The sequence below is a fragment of the Rutidosis leptorrhynchoides genome, chromosome 4 (genome assembly GCF_046630445.1).
Source record: "Rutidosis leptorrhynchoides isolate AG116_Rl617_1_P2 chromosome 4, CSIRO_AGI_Rlap_v1, whole genome shotgun sequence".
In the NCBI taxonomy this organism is placed as follows: Eukaryota; Viridiplantae; Streptophyta; class Magnoliopsida; order Asterales; family Asteraceae; genus Rutidosis; species Rutidosis leptorrhynchoides.
In genome coordinates, this window is record NC_092336.1 from 15,500,644 (window position 1) to 15,523,739 (window position 23,096).

General features: G+C 34.1%; 3 protein-coding genes and 1 non-coding gene across 4 annotated transcripts; all 4 read right to left on the reverse strand.

Annotated features, from left to right (window-relative positions):
* Positions 1–2,024: 2,024 nt before the first annotated feature.
* LOC139839899 (SWI/SNF complex component SNF12 homolog) lies at positions 2,025–5,557 on the reverse strand. Its single transcript, XM_071830104.1, has 3 exons — positions 5,429–5,557; positions 2,863–4,482; positions 2,025–2,268 (listed from the first exon to the last, which is right to left on the reverse strand). Exons 2-3 carry the CDS (start codon positions 4,422–4,424, stop codon positions 2,193–2,195), a joined length of 1,638 nt encoding a protein of 545 aa, XP_071686205.1. The 5' UTR covers positions 4,425–4,482; positions 5,429–5,557; the 3' UTR covers positions 2,025–2,192.
* A 4,016-nt stretch (positions 5,558–9,573) lies between these two features.
* LOC139839580 (elongation factor 1-delta-like) lies at positions 9,574–12,746 on the reverse strand. Its single transcript, XM_071829674.1, has 8 exons — positions 12,635–12,746; positions 11,523–11,633; positions 11,316–11,432; positions 10,948–11,041; positions 10,719–10,839; positions 10,492–10,605; positions 9,901–10,062; positions 9,574–9,792 (listed from the first exon to the last, which is right to left on the reverse strand). Coding segments are annotated over exons 2-8 (693 nt in total). The 5' UTR covers positions 11,606–11,633; positions 12,635–12,746; the 3' UTR covers positions 9,574–9,790.
* Positions 12,747–15,409: 2,663 nt separating this feature from the next.
* Positions 15,410–15,529, reverse strand: LOC139846329 (U5 spliceosomal RNA). The gene has a single exon (XR_011759048.1). It is a non-coding gene; the product is annotated as a U5 spliceosomal RNA (small nuclear RNA).
* A 2,318-nt stretch (positions 15,530–17,847) lies between these two features.
* Positions 17,848–22,938, reverse strand: LOC139839365 (probable aspartyl aminopeptidase). The gene is made up of 11 exons (XM_071829418.1): positions 22,799–22,938; positions 22,503–22,638; positions 22,057–22,135; positions 21,770–21,972; positions 21,429–21,498; positions 21,220–21,321; positions 20,423–20,578; positions 20,137–20,310; positions 19,331–19,405; positions 19,098–19,238; positions 17,848–18,280 (listed from the first exon to the last, which is right to left on the reverse strand). Exons 1-11 carry the CDS (start codon positions 22,875–22,877, stop codon positions 18,059–18,061), a joined length of 1,437 nt encoding a protein of 478 aa, XP_071685519.1. The 5' UTR covers positions 22,878–22,938; the 3' UTR covers positions 17,848–18,058.
* Between the last annotated feature and the right edge of the window lie 158 nt (positions 22,939–23,096).

Consider the following 23,096-nt stretch of genomic DNA (forward strand, 5'->3'; position numbering starts at 1 on the left):
AATGTTGCACCCCACGAGAGTCGAACTCCTGACCTCTCGGTTAGAAAGGCATGCCACTACTACATGAGCCACAACACAATCAATTTGAATTTCTGACAAAATCTCACAAGTACGTTGCAGTACGTCATTGTTTTCCTTTGATTTTGTGGGTTCTTTCCTATCAAAAGTTCATGTTGGCGTTAACATGATGTCAGCGAGAAATAGTGTTTATGAATTGTTATTTAGATAAAGGGTGAAATAACGTGAATGGTTAAATTAGATTAGCGAGCTTAAAACGATAGCTAGCATTTTGCTAGTGAATGTTTTTAGTGCATTATTGTAAATCTCCAGTTCTAATCGTTATGTATGTTTATTTCAGCCATTTACATTTCATCTTATAAATATATGATTGTGATACTTAATGTTAAATCAATAGTTTAATTGAGTCATAATCGACCGACTAAGTAAGTCAGTTGATCGACTGAGTGAGACTAGTGATTGACTTGCTATGCAGGTAGTATATATATGGATTACGGGTTAATTAATGTAACTCGTTATCACCTCATCGTCGTCCACTCGTGTTGTCGAACTTATTGTAATTAGTACTCCACAACGCTTCGCTTTTCTGATTTGTTTGCGTTGTGGGGATCGTTTCCTGTTGCGTTTACAATATCGTTTCTTGTTGAGTATCTTGTAATTGAAAGCTTCGTTGTTGGTGGATTTGTTGGAAAGCTCGTTGTTGTTCCAAGTATATTTGATGTTGTTGTTCGGGTGTAAGCGGACGAAATTGTAGCAAAACAAGTGGAGTTAGTTGTATATTTGTAGGGTTTGAAGAGCCATCTTCAAAATAATGATTGTATCCCATATAATCGTTAAAATCGTTTGGAGTAGTGGTCGATTCGGGTTAGACATTGGTGCATTTGTGTTAATATGAAAGTGTCTGAATATTTGTGTAAAGAGTGAAATATGAAAAGATGAATATGAAAGTTAATGATGAAAAGACGAGAAGTACATGTGTTTATATAGAGTATATAAATGGTTGAGTTTTAATTAGTTTCGGATTTTAAAAAATTAAACAATAATATTTTCGTTGGAATCAGTCGAACCAAACGCACCAATCATATCAAGTCACGTGTTTGTGATGCTTTTTTTTTCACTGACTGACGCCCCGTTGGTGTTAACTCTAACATTGTGTTAGGGGACGTCAAATTAGCCAAATTATCGTCAAACGAGTCTGGTAACGCCGTTTATTTGTGGTTTTAAAATAGATTCATTTTTTAGTTGTAGAGCGTAACCAACCACTAACTTTGAATAAATACTTCCCCCAGTAACATACATAATGTAGCATCAACTATATTTTAATTTTTAACCGTCATCCTAAGAGCTACACACAATTCCTTTTTCCTTTAAAAATCAATAAAACAAAGAAAATCAACCCTGTTTATACTAAATGAACCTAATACTAATACTAAAATCTAATAAGTAAACTAATACTCCTTTCGTCCCTAAGAGATAAGTGTCATGTCAGTTTTACTCCTATGTTCAAGATACGTTTGTTCAATATAAATTTAACTGAATTCATTTAAAAAAATAAAATTATTGAGAGTAATATATTGAAGTAAATTGTAGAGTTTAATGATATTTTTTTACGTATGAATAATTATTTTGAAATAGACATTTTATTTGAGAATTGAGACAGAGAAAGGAAATAAAAGATGGCTCGTAAACCAAAAAAACTTCTCAAACTCTAATCCTTCACCTTATTGACCAAGTAATCATTCAATTCCTTGCCGGTCTGGTTTTCATATGGGTGATGATTCGTACACCACCAAATTTTAGCCATACACCACTAGTTGTGCTTTAAAGCACTGTACACTAGTTGTGCTTTAAAGCACTGTACTGTACAACTGCCTAATACACGTTTAGTGGTGTATGGCTAAAACTTGGTGGTGTACGAATCAGCTCCCATATCTAGCATTTTGGCCAATATAATGTTCAACATCATTTGCATTGGCTCATTACACAAACAATATATTACCATTACCATTATCATAACAAGAAACTCCTACAAAGTCAAACAAATATTACAAGAAATTATCAAAGAAACAAACAAAACTAAAATCTAATACTGCACCAAGTAGGATAACTTAAGTTGTTAGATCAGAAATTATCCCCATGGCCCACATATGAAACTATTTATCAACTATCTTAAACTATATGCTTCCAGGTGGTGCTTCACTTCCTGCAGCCGGTTTTCTGTTCAAGTAACGAATAACAGCATCTTCGACCCTATCAAGTGCATGAACCTAAGTTAGATCTATCGTACTAACGCTTACAACTGTATGCGTTTTTACAAGACTTATTTCCCATTCTAGAAATTTATGTCGTACTGCCGAAAATATGATTGATGAGTGTGAAGAAAAAACTTATTCTAAACCCCGACTCAACATGTTATCACGTGTACGTTATGCCCTAAAAGCAAGTATCTTTCACTGCGTATCAAGTTGAATAAAGTTTTTACTTTATATGGATGATGCTTTCTCGATTTCTCATACTAGAGTCTACAGGTAGCAATTTTGACCCAATTACTTGCAAATGGATCGGATCACGTTATGTTTTATCTTACAGGGTCAAACAAGCAAATAAAGAAATTGATCGAAAGTCGCCCAAAGTGCAATTTTGACCGCATACTACCTCCTTAACCACTTCTAGATAAGAAAAAGTTATTAGTTTTGTAATCATATTAATAAAAAAACTACTTATTACTTACTCCTATTTATAAAATAATGTCCTGATACAAAGATTTTAAAAATCAACCCGCCCGATTCTTTTTGATCCGAACAAAAACATTAACAAATTTTGACAACAAAAAAAAGAACTAACCATGGTTGATTATAGAACTCGGACCTTCGCTCTTTCTCAGCATCACGAGTAGCATCACCAGCAGCCGTTTTCAAATCCTTACTCTGTGATGCAATAAACGCATCAACAAATTCACTCGGTGACTGACTAAACCCTAAAAAGAAAGCTCGTCTTCTTCTATGTTCATGGATCTTTTTAATTGCAGAGCAAATCGCTACATCACAAGCATCAACCTCCCTTTGTTTCTCCATATTTTCCAAAAAATTAGACATGTCTTTATCTAATGAAAAAGGAACATCAACAAGAACATCGTAACATGTATTTCCGGATGGATTATCTCCCGAAAGCTTGATCTTATGCTCCAAATGTATAGGCTGAGGTGGGCTCAAATGATGTGAAATCTTTTGAGAAACCATTGAAAATTTCACCTTTTCTTCACCGAATAGTTTCCTAAGAGGAGGATCACATGTGAAGAATGAAGTATCGGTCGAGATTTGTAAGTTTTTATTTTTCACATATTGCCATATTGCAGCGATAATTCTTGGGCGGGTCTCGACCTCTAGTCCAAGAATTTCACTTAAAGCGGGTGAAAGTTTGAATTTTTCAGGTGTGTAATTCATTTCTAATCGGATTATAGCAGTAAACTCTGTATCCCCTTTTCTCTTCACTTCAAAACCCTCGTTAAGTGCCAAAGATCTAGAACTTTCCCACAAGATCACATGGTTATCTGGGTACTGATTTTGGTCCAAGTAAATAGTGGTTTTCTTGAAAAAAGATGAAAACTTTGGGTTCATAGAGCCCGATTTTTGTTGATCCGACCCATTTTCTAATAGCCTACCAAGAATCTTGAGAGACCAAGAAGGTAACTCAGCATTTTCCTTTAGAGATCCGGTTTGGGTTTGGTTTACGAACGTGTTGAAAACGTAAATCCTGAGCATTTTTGGCAACCGAGGAGGATTCTTAACAGAATCTTGAATATCAACTTTTTTTCTCGCTAAAGCCGCATCTACACGACCCTCAAATTCCAGCAATTGAGTATAAAGAGCTGATTCTGACAAAATGGCGGCTACTTTTTCAGGAATTTGGTTCTCGGGTGGGCCCCGTTTTCGTCTACGGGCCGCAGGTGTAAGCTCCATGGTTTTTAAAGGCGAACCAGCAGCACCACCCGAAGAACTCGGAACCCGAGAAGACGGTTTTTGACCCGATCTTTTCGCATTCATAGGAGTACTAAGTGATGGTGATGAAGCTCCAACGTTACTATTACTATTATTATTAACCCCTCCTAATAAACTTTGCTTCTGAGTAACCGATTGTGCTTGTGTTGCTTGAGCTTGAGCTTGTAACTGAGCCTGAAACCGGGCATGAGCAGCTCGAGCCTGTGCTTGAGCCTGAGCTTGAACATACTGAGCGTGAGCTAATGCCTGAGCCTGCGGCTCAGACAACTGGTTGTTCGAGTTGTTCAATGGTGGTCCCATAGATTGAGTAGGTGGTATTGTTGCACCTGAATTACCAAAACCAGTTGGTCCACTTACACTGCCAATATTTTTTATAGAATTATTCATATTATTACTACCGCCTGCCATTATATTCTCAAATTCTTGTCAAAAGAATCCTAATCAATACTTTCAATCGAAACCACGCCTGAAACACAAAATTAGGTCAAGTTTCAATCTTATTTTTCGTTCAGATAGCAAATTAAGGACATGGGTATATAAAAGGGTTGACATACACAATTGTGCAGCTACAACTAATGAGTTCAAGAAATATGGTGGATATGAAACACTAAATTAGGTCAACAATGAAAAATTCTCATTAATATAGCAAATCAAACAATAGGTACACAAATTGACTTGAATTAAACAGTAAGTATACAAATTGATTTGAATTAAACAAAAGGTATACACAGTGATCAAATTTATACAAAACAGTGTCGCTAGAACTAATCTGAGTTCAAGTAATATGGTGGGTATGAAACACTAGATTAAGGTCAATATTTAACCCTTTTCCATTCATGTAGCAAATTAGACAAATGGGTAAACAAAGAGATTGAAATGAAAATTGCCAGTGTAACTAGATAGTGGTAGTTCAAGTAACATGCTGGACAGTATATTAGGTCAAGATTATAACTTTCTTCAGTCAAATAACACACTTAGAAAATGTGTATGCAAAAAATTACTGTAGAATAAAGATGCGATATAGCTAGAACTAGTGAGAGCTCAAGTTATATGGTGGGTATTACAAAGAAAATTAGGTCAAGATTAAAACTTTGTTCCTTCAAATTGCTAATTAAGCATATGGGTACACAAAAAGCTTAAAAATAATACGGAGTAACAAAACAAACAGATCAGTGCAATTACAACTTGTGGGAGTTCGAGAAATATGGTGTGTGTGAAACACTAATTTAGGTCAACATTTAAACTTTCTTCATTCAAAATTGGTAAGCAAAAAGATTGAAATTAGATAAAAGGAAAGATGAATTAGTGAATTTTGAACTGTGGGGATTCAACAAATGTGGTCCGCTTAAAATTGAAACCCTAGATTTAGCATAGTGAAAAACAGAAAACAGAAGGGAAAAATTAAAACTTACATGTAATGCTTGTTGAAATTTGGGGTTTCTTTTTAAAGGAATTTAAATTTAAATTTAAATTAAATTCCGATCTTGTGAGATGAATCTTTGTGATGATTTTTTCTCTTCTCAATAGTTTTGCGGCTTCGTTTGGAATTATATTTGCGCTCGTTTATAATCCGTTTCCTTGTTGCTCCTTTGAACTACTATCATTCGACGAGTGATGAAGTTACTAAATTGCCCTCGTTAACCTAAAATCTGCGTTTATAACGTTTGCCTTGTTTGTTCTCGTTTAAGTTTAGTTAGTTTGTTTAGTTCGGTAGATTGGGAGTTTTGCGTTTTTCTTTAGCTCTTCGTGGTTTGTTGATTGTGTTTAACTCTTTATATCGTTTTGTCTGGTTGTACTAAGACCATGGCCAACGGTTATTGGGCCTGTCTTTTTTACAGTTGAAAATGACACCATAGGTAATTAACAGTCATCCTCGTCTTTTTACAACTTAAAATCAAATTAGTCATTTTGCAAACGGAAGAAGACGAGAGGTATTGGGGTAGTAGGACCAAAAATATTAAAAGTAAAATTCAATTCAATTTATCCATTCACTCCAACCACACAAAAAATAGAACTAACTCTTTTTTATTTTATTTTTAAAAGCAACTCCAAAATTTTTATTTTAAATTATTTAATGTTTTTATCCAAGAAAAATGTAACGTATTTTCTTTTAAAGAGGTTTTAATTGAATGATGATGATAATAAGAGGGTCCTAGTCTTTTGAAATAAGTGTGTTATTGTTGGTTGCATATTGTCTTTTTCAGTCTTTCTAATGAAGTGTTGAGGTGGCGCTTACGTGGCACTCAGTCTTTTTAAAGAAGTATGTTATAGTTTATAGTGGTCTAAGCTGAATCCGCCTTTTTTCACTGGTGTCACTAGTTAAAAACTCAGATATTGTTCCACTACATCAGGTATTTCACTGGTGTCCCTTGCTCTAATAGATCCGCCCTTGCTTGGTATTGAATCTCAATGCTATACAATCAGTTCGTGTACATTAAGTGTTCCAATTTCTATGGCCTGCAGTTAGATTACTTGGAATAATTGTTTGCAATTTACTGGTATTTAGGTTCAAAATATCTGGATTTGAAAATTGCAGGTTTCACTTCTTGTTCATGTGAATTATACATGTCTATCCATGTATTTGTTATTAACGATGTTTCTAAACCTTAATATATCATGCCAAAACATTAAATCCATTCATCTACGGAGTATTATGTTTTTGAAAAAGCAGGTCAAATTCAACTTTCAAATACTTCAACAACCCATTTGAACATATACATTAAAGAGTTTAACCAATCAATAAATGTGTAAGCAACATCTAAACAAGAATATACACAGTCCACAAACCACACATCACTATAACATACAAATACTGACCAACTTTTGTCCCACAAATGAACAAGTCACACAATTGAGGAAGTCAAGGAATCGAAAAAGAAAAAAAAGAATAGCAGCAGCAAACAAGCTAAGACGCTCAAACACACTTTCACTTTCGACTCACTTACAAAAATTTTGATATCTTATTAGAAGCAGCCCTACAGTACCTTACAGTAAATCATGGCATCCATGCAATTTTCTTAAAGTAGACATCAGAAGCCATGTAAAAAACAAGCATCTTTTACCAAGTATGACAAAACTCTATGCATGTATATAACCAAACCTATGTATTCATCCAATACTTGATCAATTGGTGGGCTTCATAACAATGAACTAGATCAGGGGATGAAAAATAAAAAATCGTAATAGTATTAACAACGAACTAGAGTGCATCAATACTTGATCAACTGTTGGGCTTGATAACAATGAACTAGATCAGGGCATAAAAAATAAAAAATCGTAATAGTATTAACAACGAACTAGAGTGCATCAATACTTGATCAACTGTTGGGCTTGACAATAACCAGTGGCGAGTTTATCCTTTAACCCGTAAGATCATGGGACACCACTAGTTGAAAATGTTATGTAGAACTTACCATTTAAAATGTATAGGACACCACTAAATTTAACAACATGACCCCATATTTTTTTTGAATTTATAGCTTTTTCCTTACACTGTATAGGATAAGAGTAAATTTAACTAGTCAGACTCATATTAATTTCGAATTTGTAGTTTTTCTTAAGGTAAATAACTAATAAAATAGCATTCAAATATAATTAGTACATAAAAAAAAAATCGAGACCTCATTGAGTTTCGAATCCGGAATCGCCACTGATAACAACGAACTAGATCGGGGATAAAAAAACATAAAATTATTGTTGGGTTCAGAAGGGGATCCACTTTGGATGAGAGAAGCGCAGGTCTAGCTAGTTGGAGTACACGAATACTTGACGGACTATTGGGCTTGATAACAACGAACTAGATCAGGCTATGACCATGCCTGCTAGCATATTCAGCGAGGGTGTTGCACCATGGCCGTGCATACACCAAATTCACCGAAAGTGCGCACTATTCCAGTGTCGACACCGATACAAACCTCCTTGGACCAGCTAACCCCCAACAAACTCTCGAGCCAAAGTAGCCCCTAGCTCCTCACCCTTCAATAATTTTAATACTTCCAGTTGGATCACTTGACGGACTATTGGGCTTGATAACAACGAACTAGATCAGGCTATGACCATGCCTGCTAGCATATTCAGCGAGGGTGTTGCACCATGGCCGTGCATACACCAAATTCACCGAAAGTGCGCACTATTCCAGTGTCGACACCGATACAAACCTCCTTGGACCAGCTAACCCCCAACAAACTCTCGAGCCAAAGTAGCCCCTAGCTCCTCACCCTTCAATAATTTTAATGCTTCCAGTTGGATCACAGACTAATGTGACCAAGCCCAGCAAATTGTTCACTCCAAACAGCCTTTAAATATATTCTGTAACTTATGTTTCTAGCGGATGTGGGACTCTGTAATCAGTTTTGTTCCTTTTTCTTTGAACAATATTTTGGTTTTGCTTCTCACTTCATTTAACCCTGGACAGATGTCAGTATCTTTGAGCCTTTTGTTTTTCTATTCAAATATGAAATGGGTAGCCAGTATTGTGATTCACTTGGTTAGGGTTGGGTTAAGTTTGCTTAAGATAATGAAAACTAATAGTTAGTTGTTACGATTGTAAATACTTTATGATCAGTGTAGGGGTGTGCACCATTTGGTTTGAAACCATTTAAACCGAATATCGAATCGAAACCAAATCGAAAAAAACCAAACCGAATTTGAAAAATGGTTTTTGGATCGAGAAAAACCGAAACCGAATTTTAATTCGGTTTTTCGGTTTGGTTTGCGGTTTTGAAATTTTTTAATTTGGTTAACCGAAAACCGAATATAAAACCGAATTCAATTTATACAATATTAAATAAATATTTTAAGTTATTTATATTATTGTATACATGTACGAGAAACGATTTTGAATAGATATTTTAACTCTTCAAGTCAAATTCGATTTACTTGGATTGAAATCCTATTTTAATCTTTAATTTCATAATTTTCCTTTTAACTCCACATTTTTGAAACTGTAATCATATCAAGCCGATTTGCTATTCAGTTCAATTTATATGTGTGCGCATGTTGAATCAATCAGATTTATATACACTGCTTTACAACAGTTTATTATTAGAAAGTATACACTATGACTAAAACAGATAAAGTTTTAATTTTGTTATTGGTATTGGTTTTGTTTATTTTTTGATATAAAATGTATTGTATTAAGATATTATATAAGCTTATTTTATTTTATAAAATACGCATATACGTTCGCTTATATATATTATTTTAGTATGATACTTACAAAGTTAATAATATAATGTTTATTTACATCTTGAGAAAAAAGTAAAAGAAAAATCGATGTGGAAGTTAATTTGGTTTTAACCGAAACCGAACCGAATTCAAATTTGGTGTTCGGTTCGGTTTTGGTTTTGATATTTGAATTTGGTTTCGGTTTGGTTTTTGGTTTTAATTTTTAGAATTTCAAAACCGAAAAAACCGAACCGAATAAACCGAAAAATCGAAAACCGAACCGATGAACACCCCTAGATCAGTAAAGATGTATCTAAGATGTCGTATGCTCTGCAATTTATTTAGATGACTTTCAGGTTGTTACCAATAGTTGTATAAAACAAACGTGGCATTAAAAAAAACATATAAAAATATATATTCGATAATCTACTTAAACCCGTAAGAGGATAAGATCACAAGTCACAAACACACACAAACATGATCAAAATGCTAAAAAGTTGAGAGAGATAGAACCACTAACAGAGGAATTAAACGGATGCACAACACTAATACAATACACTATCATGAAGCATTCGCACATCCCAATGCATTGGAGCAACGTTGACAAATTCTGCATCATGATATACAAACCATCGATCAATATATTAACAAGATGTGAAACGTTAATCAAGAAGTTGCATTATTTAAGATGTTGGAATTGGGTTTAGCAACAACTTACAGATCTTATTGAAGGCCACAATATCACAACTCTGAACATATTCATTAATTGGTTCTGCCATAAGTTTATCTTCAATGAGTGAATCAACAGACACCAGGTCATCATCAATGGTCATCATGATCTGCAGCTTCTTAATACCATATCCAACCGGTACCAACTTGGCTGCATACGACAAGTTTACAAGCCATTAGAGAAGTGGTTATAATTTAACAAAAGCTACCACAATTTAACATCTTTATCCCTTCCGATTGAGGTGGAAAATGTAGCAAGATGGGTGGGTTGGGTAACAGTCAAAACAAGTGGGTTAACCAGGAAAGCTTTTTCATCCAACTCTTTTAATAAAGACTTAACGTGTTCATTAAGAGGTATTACAAGTAGAGTTTGGGCGCCTTTTAACTTATTAGAACAATTCCCTTGTAGCTAGAATGGATTTTGACATGTTTTAGGAAGGAAAAAAAAACAACCCATCCATAAGCAAACGGGTAGACTTTGCTACCTCTAACTGTCATACAGATTTATAGATAAGACTTATTTTACTACGAGTCGTTTTTCTGGCATCAGTATAATTTAATAACAAAAAATGTAACGTACATGCACCCCAATGCAAGCCCTCCATTTGAACACTTCTCACAGCTTCCTCGAGCTTTTGCATGTCGGTTTCATCGTCCCAAGGCTTCACATCCAATAAGACCGAAGACTTACCAGCTGATAATATAATTGATTGGAAAAAGATTAGTGAACATGTGATATATCTTTAAAACAACATGTGTTTGCAGATTATAATATTAATTGATATAATAATTAATAATTAAGCTTACATTCTTTCTTCTTTCCAGATGCCTTAACCGCAGCAGCACGTTCTTCCGCAGCCTTCTTTTCCTCCTCGGTTTCCTCACCAAAGAGATCCACATCACTGTCATCATCCTCATCTACTGCACCCTGAATCCGTAACAATTTGTCAAAATATGTGTCACACACAAATGATGCACTTAATACATATTTTAAAGAAAGGATAATAAAGAAAAAAAAGAAGTTTATAAGACACGCCTTTGTCTCAGCAACGGGTGGAGTTGCGATAGCCTCCTCCGGGAAATAAGCGGATCCGTCAACAACAACGCCACTGCCTTCAGCGAATACACCACTATAAAATAGAATTAACCAATAGTCTCTAAAGGTGGCAATTTTGACCCATTTACTTATATGTTGTTTGACGCTGTCAAAAGATTCGATTGGAAACTAAAGGTTGTAAAACTATCCAGCATATGCGGGATTTGGGCAATGTTGTACTGAAATAGCCCATTTCATTATCCCACTCTAACATTCTTGATGATACAGAGCAAACTGTATGTCAGAGTAAATTAACGTAGTTAATAAAGAATCTTGTGTTAATGACATAATAAGGTTTAAGAGCTTACGAGATCCTTAAAAGAGCGGTGATATGATTATACCAACGAGATACATTCACATATTGTGGTGATGGAGGTTTTGTGAAAGCTGCATGAACAGTGAGGTCATCCTTCGAAGCTTGATACCTGGAAAATAAACCTTATCTTGAATATGCATAATTAAAACGGTGATGGGCCAAACACAGCTTAACGAAAAATAAATATTAAAAAACTTACCCGGTGATGTAACTACGGGACAATAGGTACTCATCAAGCTTTTTAAGCCCAGCCTCAGAACCAACATAAAATGTAGGAGCCATTTGTATGCAATTAACTAAACTCTTATGCCTTTACCAAAAAAAAAAAAAACTAAACTCTTATGCAAGTTTGAGACATACAGTGAATATTACAGAACATAAACAAAATGTTAGCAAAAAAAAGGTAAAATTTCAGTATATGTTTCTCGTTTAGTCACTTTATTTTTTGCCGATTCAAGTCACTTAAGTATACTTTCTCGTTGTTTACCACCAATAAAGGGACTATTTTTTTTTTTTTTTTTTTTACCTGGGTATCCAAACGGTCAACTAGACTAATCTCAGGGCGACTACTCGCTACGCGAGCAGCCCGGAGTCATTGCAGGCGAACCTCCGTGGCCATGAGTGGATAACTGTGGGTGCCTGGAATCGAACCCTTGACCTCCACTATGGAAGGCCAGGGTCTTAACCATTCAACCACCACACTCATGATTCAATAAAGGGACTATTTGACAACCAGGTATAATTATTCTTTAAATAGTCAGAAAAGGGGTTCTTTTTTGGTGCCGATGCTTCAAAAATGAAATTAATAAAAAATTATTTGATGGTAAATTACAGAGTAATGTAATCCCATAGACGTCTAAAAACATAATTTTTTAAGGGGTGATGGTTCAAAAACTCGGTTTAAGTAACAAGAAAATCACTTTTTTGTACGGAGTAAAAAATTATAAGTAAACCAAGAACCTTAAATGCGTTAAAACATTGGATACCGAAAACGAATAGATTGATAAAGTTGGTAGCTTTTTGCAAAATTTAACGATAGTATCATCATCACCATCATAAACCTCAAACTCAATCATAGCACGCATGAAATATAACCACGTAGATTAGTTCAATTTCAGATCACAGCGCATACACACACATATAAATATTACATATTTCTGTTATAAATACACAAATTACATCAATTAATCAAATCAACTGACGCACATATTAAGATACGATTGAACTATATTCAAACAGACGAACAGTTATACAATCATTTAATGATTCGAAGGTGAACAGACACTATAATTCAGCTAATAAGAAACATACCTACAGTTTGCGAGTTGAGTTGAGAGGTAAATTGGGCAATGGTGATCAAAAACCCTACTAGAATCGTCTATCTATAATTAGAAGGGTGATAGAGGGTAAATTTGTCATTTTGTTTGTATGGAAGAAACGAGAATTTTGTACGGGGGATTTTGATTCCAAAACTTTATATACTTTCACAAATGTCTAAATAAATAGGGAGGTGATTCGTACACCACCTTATTTTAGCCATACACTACCAAAACAATTATTTGGACATTTTTACCCTTCCTTTTATTCACCACCAACTCCCTTTAACTTCTCAAAGGAAGGGTAGAAATGTCCAAATAATTGTTTTGGTGGTGTATGACAAAAATGAGGTGATGTACGGATCATTTCCCAAATAAATAAGGCTATATACTCATTTTTGTTGTCGATTATAGTGTTCTTGTACTTGTATCAACAGTTTGCTATTTACTCTCATTTTTACATAGACCAAGGAACATGAGTTTTTACCTAATTTGTTACTTTATATTGTAGAGAGAATTATGGTTGTGAAGTTGTGTGCTTTACTGGTAATGTTGTTAAGTGCTTAACTTGTATAAGACTGTAACATATTTGATGGAGCTTTTCTTAGTTAATCATGTTTATATTATTAAATATTATACTTTTATTTGCATTTTTGTAGGGGTTGTCAGAGTTGGAGGGTCTGGAAGCAAAGGCCAAGGCGAGTGGAGCCTGTCAATTGGTGGTTAAAGATTTGACTGGAGGAATTTGTAAAAGACTATGTGTATCCGTGTTTCTGAGCTGGGGCGGTGTACGAGAGAAAGTACTTGTTGGGAACCTCAATGGCCCGACCCGTGATTGCAAAGGTGACGTTTTAAGTCATAACCGGGCAGGGGCGAATTTAGAGGGGGGCAGGGGGGGCGCCCGCCCCCAGTCGATTTCGAAATTTTAGTGTAAAAATTTGAATTTTTTTCATTTTGCCCCAAACTCAAAAGCCATTTGCCCCAAACCCAAAACCCATTTGCCCCAAAACCTACATATTTTGCCCCAAAACCTTCAAATTTTGCCCACAATTCTCTAAATTTTGCCCCAAAATCTTCAAATTTTGCCCAAAAACCTTCAAATTTTATCCAAAAACCTCAAAATTTTGTCCCAAAAACTCCGTATTTTGCCCAAAAAAGTTGCTAAGGTTTTAAAAAAAAATTTCGCCCCCGGTGAAGAAAAATCCTGCTTCCGCCACTGTAACCGGGTAGTTATAATTAAAAGGTAAAGGTGCCAATTTCTACCCATTTATAAAAAGGACCATTTGGTCTATGTTTCGTCTCTAATATGTCAAATGGTTAGACTAATAAAATCTACTTGGGTGTTTGACTCTGCATTTTTCGGGGCTTATTAAAGTTTGGATAGGCCGATAAGCTCAATCTTACGGCTCAAGAGCTTACCAGTTTGAGCTTATGGTACCACATGATCATCAAACTTAAAAATATAAGCCTATAAGCATCAGTGGCGATTCTAGGGTCAAAACCTAATGGGGTCCCAAATTTTTTTTCCGATAACTTACTTGCACAAAATATTGAATGTGTCGGGTCAAATCGGGTTGGGTCGAGTCACACCCAAAAGACAAACATAATATTGGATAGTACTCGCAAAATATAAGGTTATTCATATTTTTTACTATTGTCGTTACAACAACTATCATACAAAAAATATCACATATACAAAAAGGGAATTAATATTTCCACAAATAAGCCCGTATACAAAACTATCATATATTCAATACGAAATTTGATAAGGGCTTGTTTATTTTTGTGTTTAAATATTTAAATGGTCCATACCATAAAATCATAAGTGGGCTAATTTCAAATATTTTAGCAGTCCAAACTATTAAATTCTAAATTCTAAAAATATATGAGGTCACATTATTATATTTAGTGGTGTCCGATACAAAAAAAAAATAAAAATAAAAAATAAAAATAAAAATTGTAACAAATTTCGAAAAACTAGTGGTGTCACGGGACCCAGTCCCTAACACCTAAACTCGCCACTGATAAGCATTGAAGATTAATTTACCGGCTTTTTCAAATTTCAGTAGCTTAAATAGAAGCCATCCAGTTTAAAGACACCATGGCGCTTAAATACGCTGAGCTTGTTTATTCAGGGAGATGGTTTGACCTGCTCAGGGAGTCAATGGATGCGTTCATGAAGAATATTACTAAAACGAGCACTGGATCGGTGAGGTTGAAACTGTACAAAGGGTCGTTTTTGTTGCAAGCAGGAAGAGCCCGAATAGTTTATACCGAGAGGATATATCGTCTTTTGAAAGCGGACAGATTTATGATCAGGCTGATGCTGCTGGATATATAAGGTTGTATGGTCTGCCCATGAGAGCCAGAGCAATGCTTGAGAAAGAGCAGGCCAAGAACTGATCTGATTAAATCATTGCAGTTATTTTAGTTTATTTTTATGTTTCTACATTGGTGAAATTTTAAAAGGTTAAAACTTTAGATTCAATAAATAAGTCTGGTGCTTTACATCAAGAATTGTTTTACTTTGAAGAAGCTAATTATCATAATTGCGAACAAAAATTAATAGTTAGACCATTCTTGGAGTGTGTTCATTTGGCTGCGTTCACCGATGATAAGGCCCGATCTACTACGCCCTTTTTTTTCATAACAGATGTATTTAAAGTTTCTGTTCATTGACTGTTTAATTATCTGGTGTTTAACTATCAGGTGTGTATTTGCTACATAACTAAAGAGACTGAATAAAAAGTTAAACTGGAATTGGTTGGAGCTCTTCATTTAAGAAGAAGAGGCTCTACAAAAATTGTCGTATGCCAGTGAATGCAACGAACACACGGTATTCTTTAGTAAAAGGCGAAAGAATAGTTCGCTTTGTGCTCATTGGCTGGCTGCGTATTTTTTGATATAGGTCCATTGGGTCTATTTTATATCAGATTTCTCACACTCCGCCTCTACCTACTAATCGATGTGGGACTACTAGTAAACTTCCTTTTTCACTTGTTGACCTCTAAAAGTGTTCCAAATGGACCGGGCCATATTTAATGGAGTACTCCATATGGGCCTTCTGTATTATTCGGTTCTTATCCTAGAAAAATTATGTTTGCACCTTCGAATCTTCCATATGTATTTTGGATTTGAAGAAAGTTGGATAAAACATATTGCAATAATAAAGCGTTGTATAGTTTAAAACTTGTGAAATGACCCGTGGAAACACTGGTTTGTTTAAACGAAACAATTTAATTATATGTTTTACGTATTAAGTGAATGTAAATGTTAAAGTCATTTAGTTTATTGCCCCGTGGAACCACTGATTACGACTAAGAAACTTGTCGTTGATTTTACAAACATAAAGTTCTCAAAGTTGGTCTTGGTCGTGATTTTGAAGATGCATTGGGTCTGTTTAATAATACGGTTGGGTTTGATATTTTAGGTAATCCGAGTGAGGTCGCTGCCCCAATACTCATGAAGAAATTGGCAGATGTTTATTTCACAAAGGTTACCGCTTCTGCAGAATCCACTTTTTCGTTATCTCCCCGACAATCGGCCTTACGGAAATCACAGCAGGGTGATCACACATCTGCTTGGCTAAGGGCAGTCCCTATTTTGTGGTTGGGTCAGACGATGAACGCAAAGACTTACCGATGTGTGTTGTGCTACCGGTTAGGTGTTCCTTTGTTCTCTATCTCGACGGCATGCTCTGCCTGTTCAAGGGTTTTTACTGGGGATATTTTCGGGGATCACGCCGTGTCTTGTGCTGGTATGGTGGGTATTAAGCATCGACATAATATTGTTCGGGATTCCCTTGTTGATGTTTGTTATCGATCTGGGATTTCAGCGAGAAAGGAGGTTGACATTGGGTTGTCTGGAGGGAACGACAGGGCCCTCAGACCTGCAGATGTGTTACTTTATTCCTGGGATTGTGGTCGCGATGTTTGTGTTGACTTGACAGGGTCTTCTCCTTTGACGCAGTCTGGGCTTTCTGACTTTGTCCCTGGACGTGCTGTGGTTGATGCGGCTCGTCGGAAGCGGGTCAAGTACGAATCTAGCTGTCAGGCGATTGGTTATGGTTTCATTCCTTTCTCATTTTCTTCCCTGGGGGAATTAGAGAAGGAGGCTGTTTCTTTGCTAAAGCGGGTTCAGAAGAGTTCGATGGCGCAAGATATTAGTGCCGGTGCTGCTGCTCATATTTTTACTAGGATAGGTTTTGCTATTGCTAGAGGTGTGGGGGCCCAGATTGTCTCTAGGCTTCCCACTAATTTTTTGTAAGTTTTAAAACTTTTAAGTTTTTATTATTATTATTATTATTATTATTATTATTATTATTATTATTATAATAATAATAATAATAATAATAATAATAATAATAAACCTCTTAAATAATGATGTCATCATTAAGCTTAATTTTTATAATGATGATATCATAATTATATATTAATTTAATTTAAAAAATAATACAAAATCTTTTATAAAAGAAAATATTAATCTCTCCTAAATTGTAATTTTATTTTTCTAAAAAATTTAAAAGGAATTTATTATTATTATTATTAATTATTATTATTATTATTAAAAATATAAATATAAATACTCAAATTTGAGCGAACTTTATGTTTGTAAAATCAACGACAAGTTTTTTAGTCGTAATCCGTGGTTCCACGGGCCAATAAACTAAACATTTACATTCACTTAATACGTAAAACATATCATTAAACTGTTTCGTTTAAACAAACCCGTGTTTTCACGGGTCATTTCACTAGTTAATAATAATAAATGCCTTTTAAATTTTATTAGAAAAATAAATTACAATTTAAGAGAGATTAATATTTTCTTTTATAAAAGATTTTGTATTATTTTTTAAATTAAATTAATATATAATTATGACATCACTATTATAAAAATCAAGCTTAATGATGACATTATCATTCGAGAGGTTTATTAGATTATATAGATATATATTAACAACTGAAAGGTTTTTATTGAACTTGGATCTAAATTAAAAATAAATTTACAATAATTAATTTATAACTACTTTTTATGTGTTTATAGGGAAATATAGTCTAAATAGTTAATTATATGGTTGGGATTATAAAGAATAAATTCATGATACATGTCTTTATTCTTAATTTATATAGAAAAAACACATTTATATGCATCATTCATATATCCATCCATATATATGATATATCATTGTCAATTTCTAAATATATTGATTGATACTGTCTGACAATCTGTATGCTTTATGCCATCACTGATTTTAAACATTTCTAGATATATTGATTTTCATTTGCACCAACTGGAATGATTCATTACGAGTCTAAACCACTTTGAAAGCAAAGGTTACAGAATTGCAAAAGCAAACAGAAGGTGTGAAAATGTGAAGCCATAATATGAAGTCTTTTTGACTATAAATGACACTGAAGACCTACTTGTCAACTGCAATCTTGGCATCAAGAGAAGTGAAGTCTTCATAAAATGCCTTCAAATGCTCGTACGAATGCTTAACATCATCGACTGCACACATCTCTCTGATGCTGTGCATTGACAATTGTGGAGCTCCAATATCAACTGTCCGAATCCCAGTTCCACTTGCCAGAATGGGTCCAATTGTTGAGCCACATGGCATGTCGTTTCGAACAACAAAGTCCTGTTTTACATAAACTTTTAAATAATTAGCCTTCTGCATCAGACAGAAAACATCACGTTGGGTACATAACAATTGATGCTTTCATCTTTTTCAATTAAGGTAACAGTTCAGAATTAAGTACTAATTAGGGATATTTTATATTAATCAAATGACAGGTTGTCTTATGGGACAGAACATACAAGTTTTTGTTCTGTCCGTTGGGTTGACCGACTTTTAAAAATTTATCCATAGCAATAGTAGTTTTTTCAGATATAAACTAAACTTTAAATAAAAAAAATCTTAAACTACTTTGTTATAAGTTTACCTGTTTGACCATTAATTAGAGATAAAACACAACACTATTAACCAATTCAAGTAATAGTATCAAAATTGTCTTTTAAACTACTCCGTACTTTTTTTTTTGAGTTTACCTGTTTGGCTTGTTAAAAGGTAAGACATAACAATATTAACCCGTTCAAGTAAACAGATCAAAATAGCCACCTCTCTTGTTTAACATTTACCAAAATAAATCAAATGGGTGTAACCCAAACTAACCTAAACCCATTACCAAATCAGCCAATTGTATCACTAAATTCTTCAACTTGTGGCTCAAAAGAGTAGGATTTAATTTTTAAGTACATAAAGGTCTTTAGTTGAATATTAGATGTTGATAAGTGAAAGCGATAAACAAAACAAAAAAAAAAAATACTACGTATAAAATTTGAAATTTGTCGCATCTAAATCCCATTGTGCAACCGAGCCAAAAAGACAAACAACAAAACCTTGAACAGATGAAAATGTCGAAAACAAGAAAATACGGAGTAATAAATAAAGGAACCTGAACAGGAAGATTGTGGTTAGCTGCTATTTCCCGGAATATAAAGGCAGTAACAGCATTAGTAGCATATCGCTGGTTTGCATTGTGTTTAATCACAAGGCCACCATGTAACTTAGGTTGATGATTCTCTTCATGTTTATCCTATGAAATCAAACAATAATTTTTGACATGAGACCTTTAATGAGATAACTATTAATTGCTGAAACCTGATTGCGAGATTAATATTAACAAACCATATAATTTGGATGTAAGGCATGTGCCATATCAGCAGACACCAGGAAGCTTTTCTGAGTTGCCTTTTCTAGTGTCTGCACAAATCCAAAGATAACAAAGTATCAATAATCAATGTAACTGAAACAATAAATTTCTGATTGTTGTTAAACTCGTCTACAAAGTGTTTTTTTTTTTTTTTTTTTTTTTTTTTTTTTTTTTTTTTTTTTTACTGTTATCACCTTTCAACCTACATGAGAATCTTTATTTTGATTTCCACACATCATCTAATTTTAATATTGGTATGAAATTCACCTACTCCGGTTACAATGCCACCACGTTTCAAATAAAGCACCCATAAATGAATATAATGCTGGTTACAACTTAGATAATATGGCAAAGTAGACGAACAAAGTAATGACTACGGGCCTGACTGTCAATTAAACTCTTTAACTCATTCACTTTTGAATGGAAAGTTTCGGAATAGGCTAGTATAATAGTGTTAAAAATAGAAGGAAAATAAACCTAAAAGAAAAGCAAGACAAATGTGTTAAAAGTCGCCCATAGGGTATTACTAACACATACAACTTACTGATTCATTTAATTCAAATAATTAGATGAGTAAAATTACTTTCTAATCATATTAATAACATTACTAATTCACACAAAAAGTTGGACAAGTTTTTCCAGGTCAATCCAACCCGTTTCAACACATACCTAAAAATTACCCATTTAGACCAGTTTCAACCCATACCTTAAAATTATCCATTTTTCTCGGTACCCACTTCATCTAATGATAGATTATATTAGAATATGAAGCTGCTCCTACCTGTGCATGAGAGGAAAAGTAGGTTGTAATGCGGGTTAGGGCATCAAACATGACTGGAGATCCAGCTCCCTGTGCTGAATTGGACCCAACCTCTTCATGATCAAATAATGCCACCATTCTTACACCACTCTCGTCTTCAAGGCTTTTTTCTGAAGCTGTGGTGTCTATTAAAGCCTGAAATTAATCAAATTATTATTACATTTCCAAGACATGAGAAAAGTTGAAAAAGATTGCTACTTGAAGATACTACTTTTGATAAGACAGTGGGCAAAGAAGTAACTGGTACCTTTAAAGAGCATAAAGACATACAAAGATTGTCAAGTCTTCCTGAGAATACAAACTCCTTCATTGCACCAGCAATAATGCTCGGTTGAGTGTCACAAGCTTGTAACTCAAAATCACAAATGTCTTCTGGTTCACAGCCAGCTTTTGCTGCAAGAAGCTATGAGAATGAAAGGGAAAATTAGTGACTACATTGCACCAGAAAGTAGTTATTTGAAAAGACTCACATTGTTTTTGTAGGTAATCATAATTATTAATTATAATAATTAATGATATTAATGACACAATAATACATTATTATTAACATATCCAATTGTAAATATGATTCCTTATTTTGTATCAGCTAGCATATAGTATATAACCCTCCTATGAACGAGCACATTGGTTCCCTGCATATTATATATTACATATATGATAAACAGAAAAATAAATAAACTTACTGATAAACACTTCCCCTAAGGGCAAAGAAACTATCATATGTAATTCAAAGAATTAATCTCTTTATCAAATTGTTGATGATAAAACTGCAGACGTTAATCTGGAAGGATAAAAAGGGTAAACCCGTTTTTTATAGTTTTTCCTGTATATCAATTTTTGTGAAGCCAATATAAAACTGGTAGCTGAAATTCATTGATTAAACCCTTAGTATTCAGAATATAGATCACTTCATTTAAAATAATTAAAATATTATAGCTTCAAGTCACTATAATCATATCAGTTCCATAGCGCACGTCCAAACACCCCCTCGGACCTTCGTCAAAAAGCTTAATATAACACAAATAAATAATTCAAGTACACTACCTGCAAAAGAAGTGAATGATGCTTCTGGATACTGGAAGTGTTCGGGCCTTCTTTGGGTTTCCCATCTGGGCCATTCTCAGCAACTGGTTTATTGAGCTCGGCCTATCAGAGAGTATACTTACTTATGTCATAAAAAATATTATAAATAGAGCATTCATATTGTCGTCTGACAAAAACAGAAACTTTATACAAAATAATTTAATTATTACCTTAACAGAGGTTGCCAAGACAGGAGCAAGATGAGTTTGCGTATTCACCTTAAATCCTTCATTAACTCCCCTATACAACCATCATAAGCATGAATACTGAAGGAGGATAACTAAAGGTAGCAATTCTACCATTTACTTATGAACACGTCAATTTCATTATGTTTAATCCCAAACGGATCAAATCAACAAAGTTTGCAACAAATGAAACAGGCTAAATGGCTCATACAGGTTCAACGGGTTGAAAGTTGACCAAAGTGTAATTTTATTTCATGTAACATTCTACAGTAAAAAATTAGACATTTAAACCAGTTACTGGACCTGGACAAATGAAAATAGACTACCTGTCGAGGTGAATTGCCAGGGTTGGAATTCGCATTATAGGTTCCTCGAGTCTAACAAGATGATGTGAGTACGTTACACAGTCGCCTTTTCCTTCTTTAATAATCATTCTTCCAGCAATAGTTAAGTCGCGGTCAAACCAAGTATGCCACAAACCACCTCCATACGTCTGAACGCCAACTTCCAAATAACCACCTTTTGATACCTAAAGAAATAAATCACTAAGTTTTAGAGAAGAAAACACTTGAAGGGGATTCATTACTTATTTAAAAGAATTTAAAGACGTTACCTTTGAGACAGGCTTCAATTTAAGACAAGGACTATCAGTATGAGCACCTACTATGTGGAATCCATTGCCAGCGACATATCTAGACAAGAAACAAGATTAATACACCCAAAAGCTAATTCCATTATAAAGTCTCGAAATGACAAGAAACAAGATTTATATATAATTATCTTAATCATGCAAAACTGAAATTTTCATGATAATAGATTGTTACTGCTACTTCATTCTATCAAGTCAAATTAATTCCCAATACTACCAACTAATAATGTCTATATTACCATAATGCATAAGTTTAACTATTGATTATAACACATATTCACAACATGAATTAAAAGAAAAAAAATAAGTAAAAAAACAAACATAAATTTTTTTTTTTCAACAACACTAAAACATGAAATCTTAGAAATCATATCAAAAAATCTTGTATGAAAAAAGTAAAAGACGCATACTTTTTACCAATAGCAAAAGCAACAATAGTCGAATAATTTCTTGTAAAGAAATACTTCTTTCCAGCTTCTAATTTCCAATCTCCCTTTTCATATATTTGCTCATACCCTGCTACTTTTAATCTCCTTTTCGCTTCATCTAAAAAATAATACAATTTATATTCAATTAATCACAAATATATACATACAGATGATCATAAAGATGACTGCATCAAGGTAATCAGATAATAACAATTTGTAACTGAATTAATCAATTCCTAGGGATTTGTTTTTATGATTTTATTAATTTAATGAATTACCGACGGCGTGGAAGGCTGTTGGAGAAGCGTTTAAGAAGTCGACAAGATCGCCTGCGACTGAGATTCCTTCCGTCGCCATTAATTTGATCGGAATATTGTTTTTGTTTTCCTGTGTTTGTGACTGTATGAGTGTTTGTAAACTAAACTAGTTTTTTTTTTTTTTTTTTTGTTTAAAGTTAAACAGCATGGCATCTCGAATCTTCTATAAACCTATAAAAGTTGTCTACTATTTCTATTAATTAGGTTAGTTATTCATGTTCTTAACTAAAGTCGGCTTTTCTCTATTTTGCAAAAATGG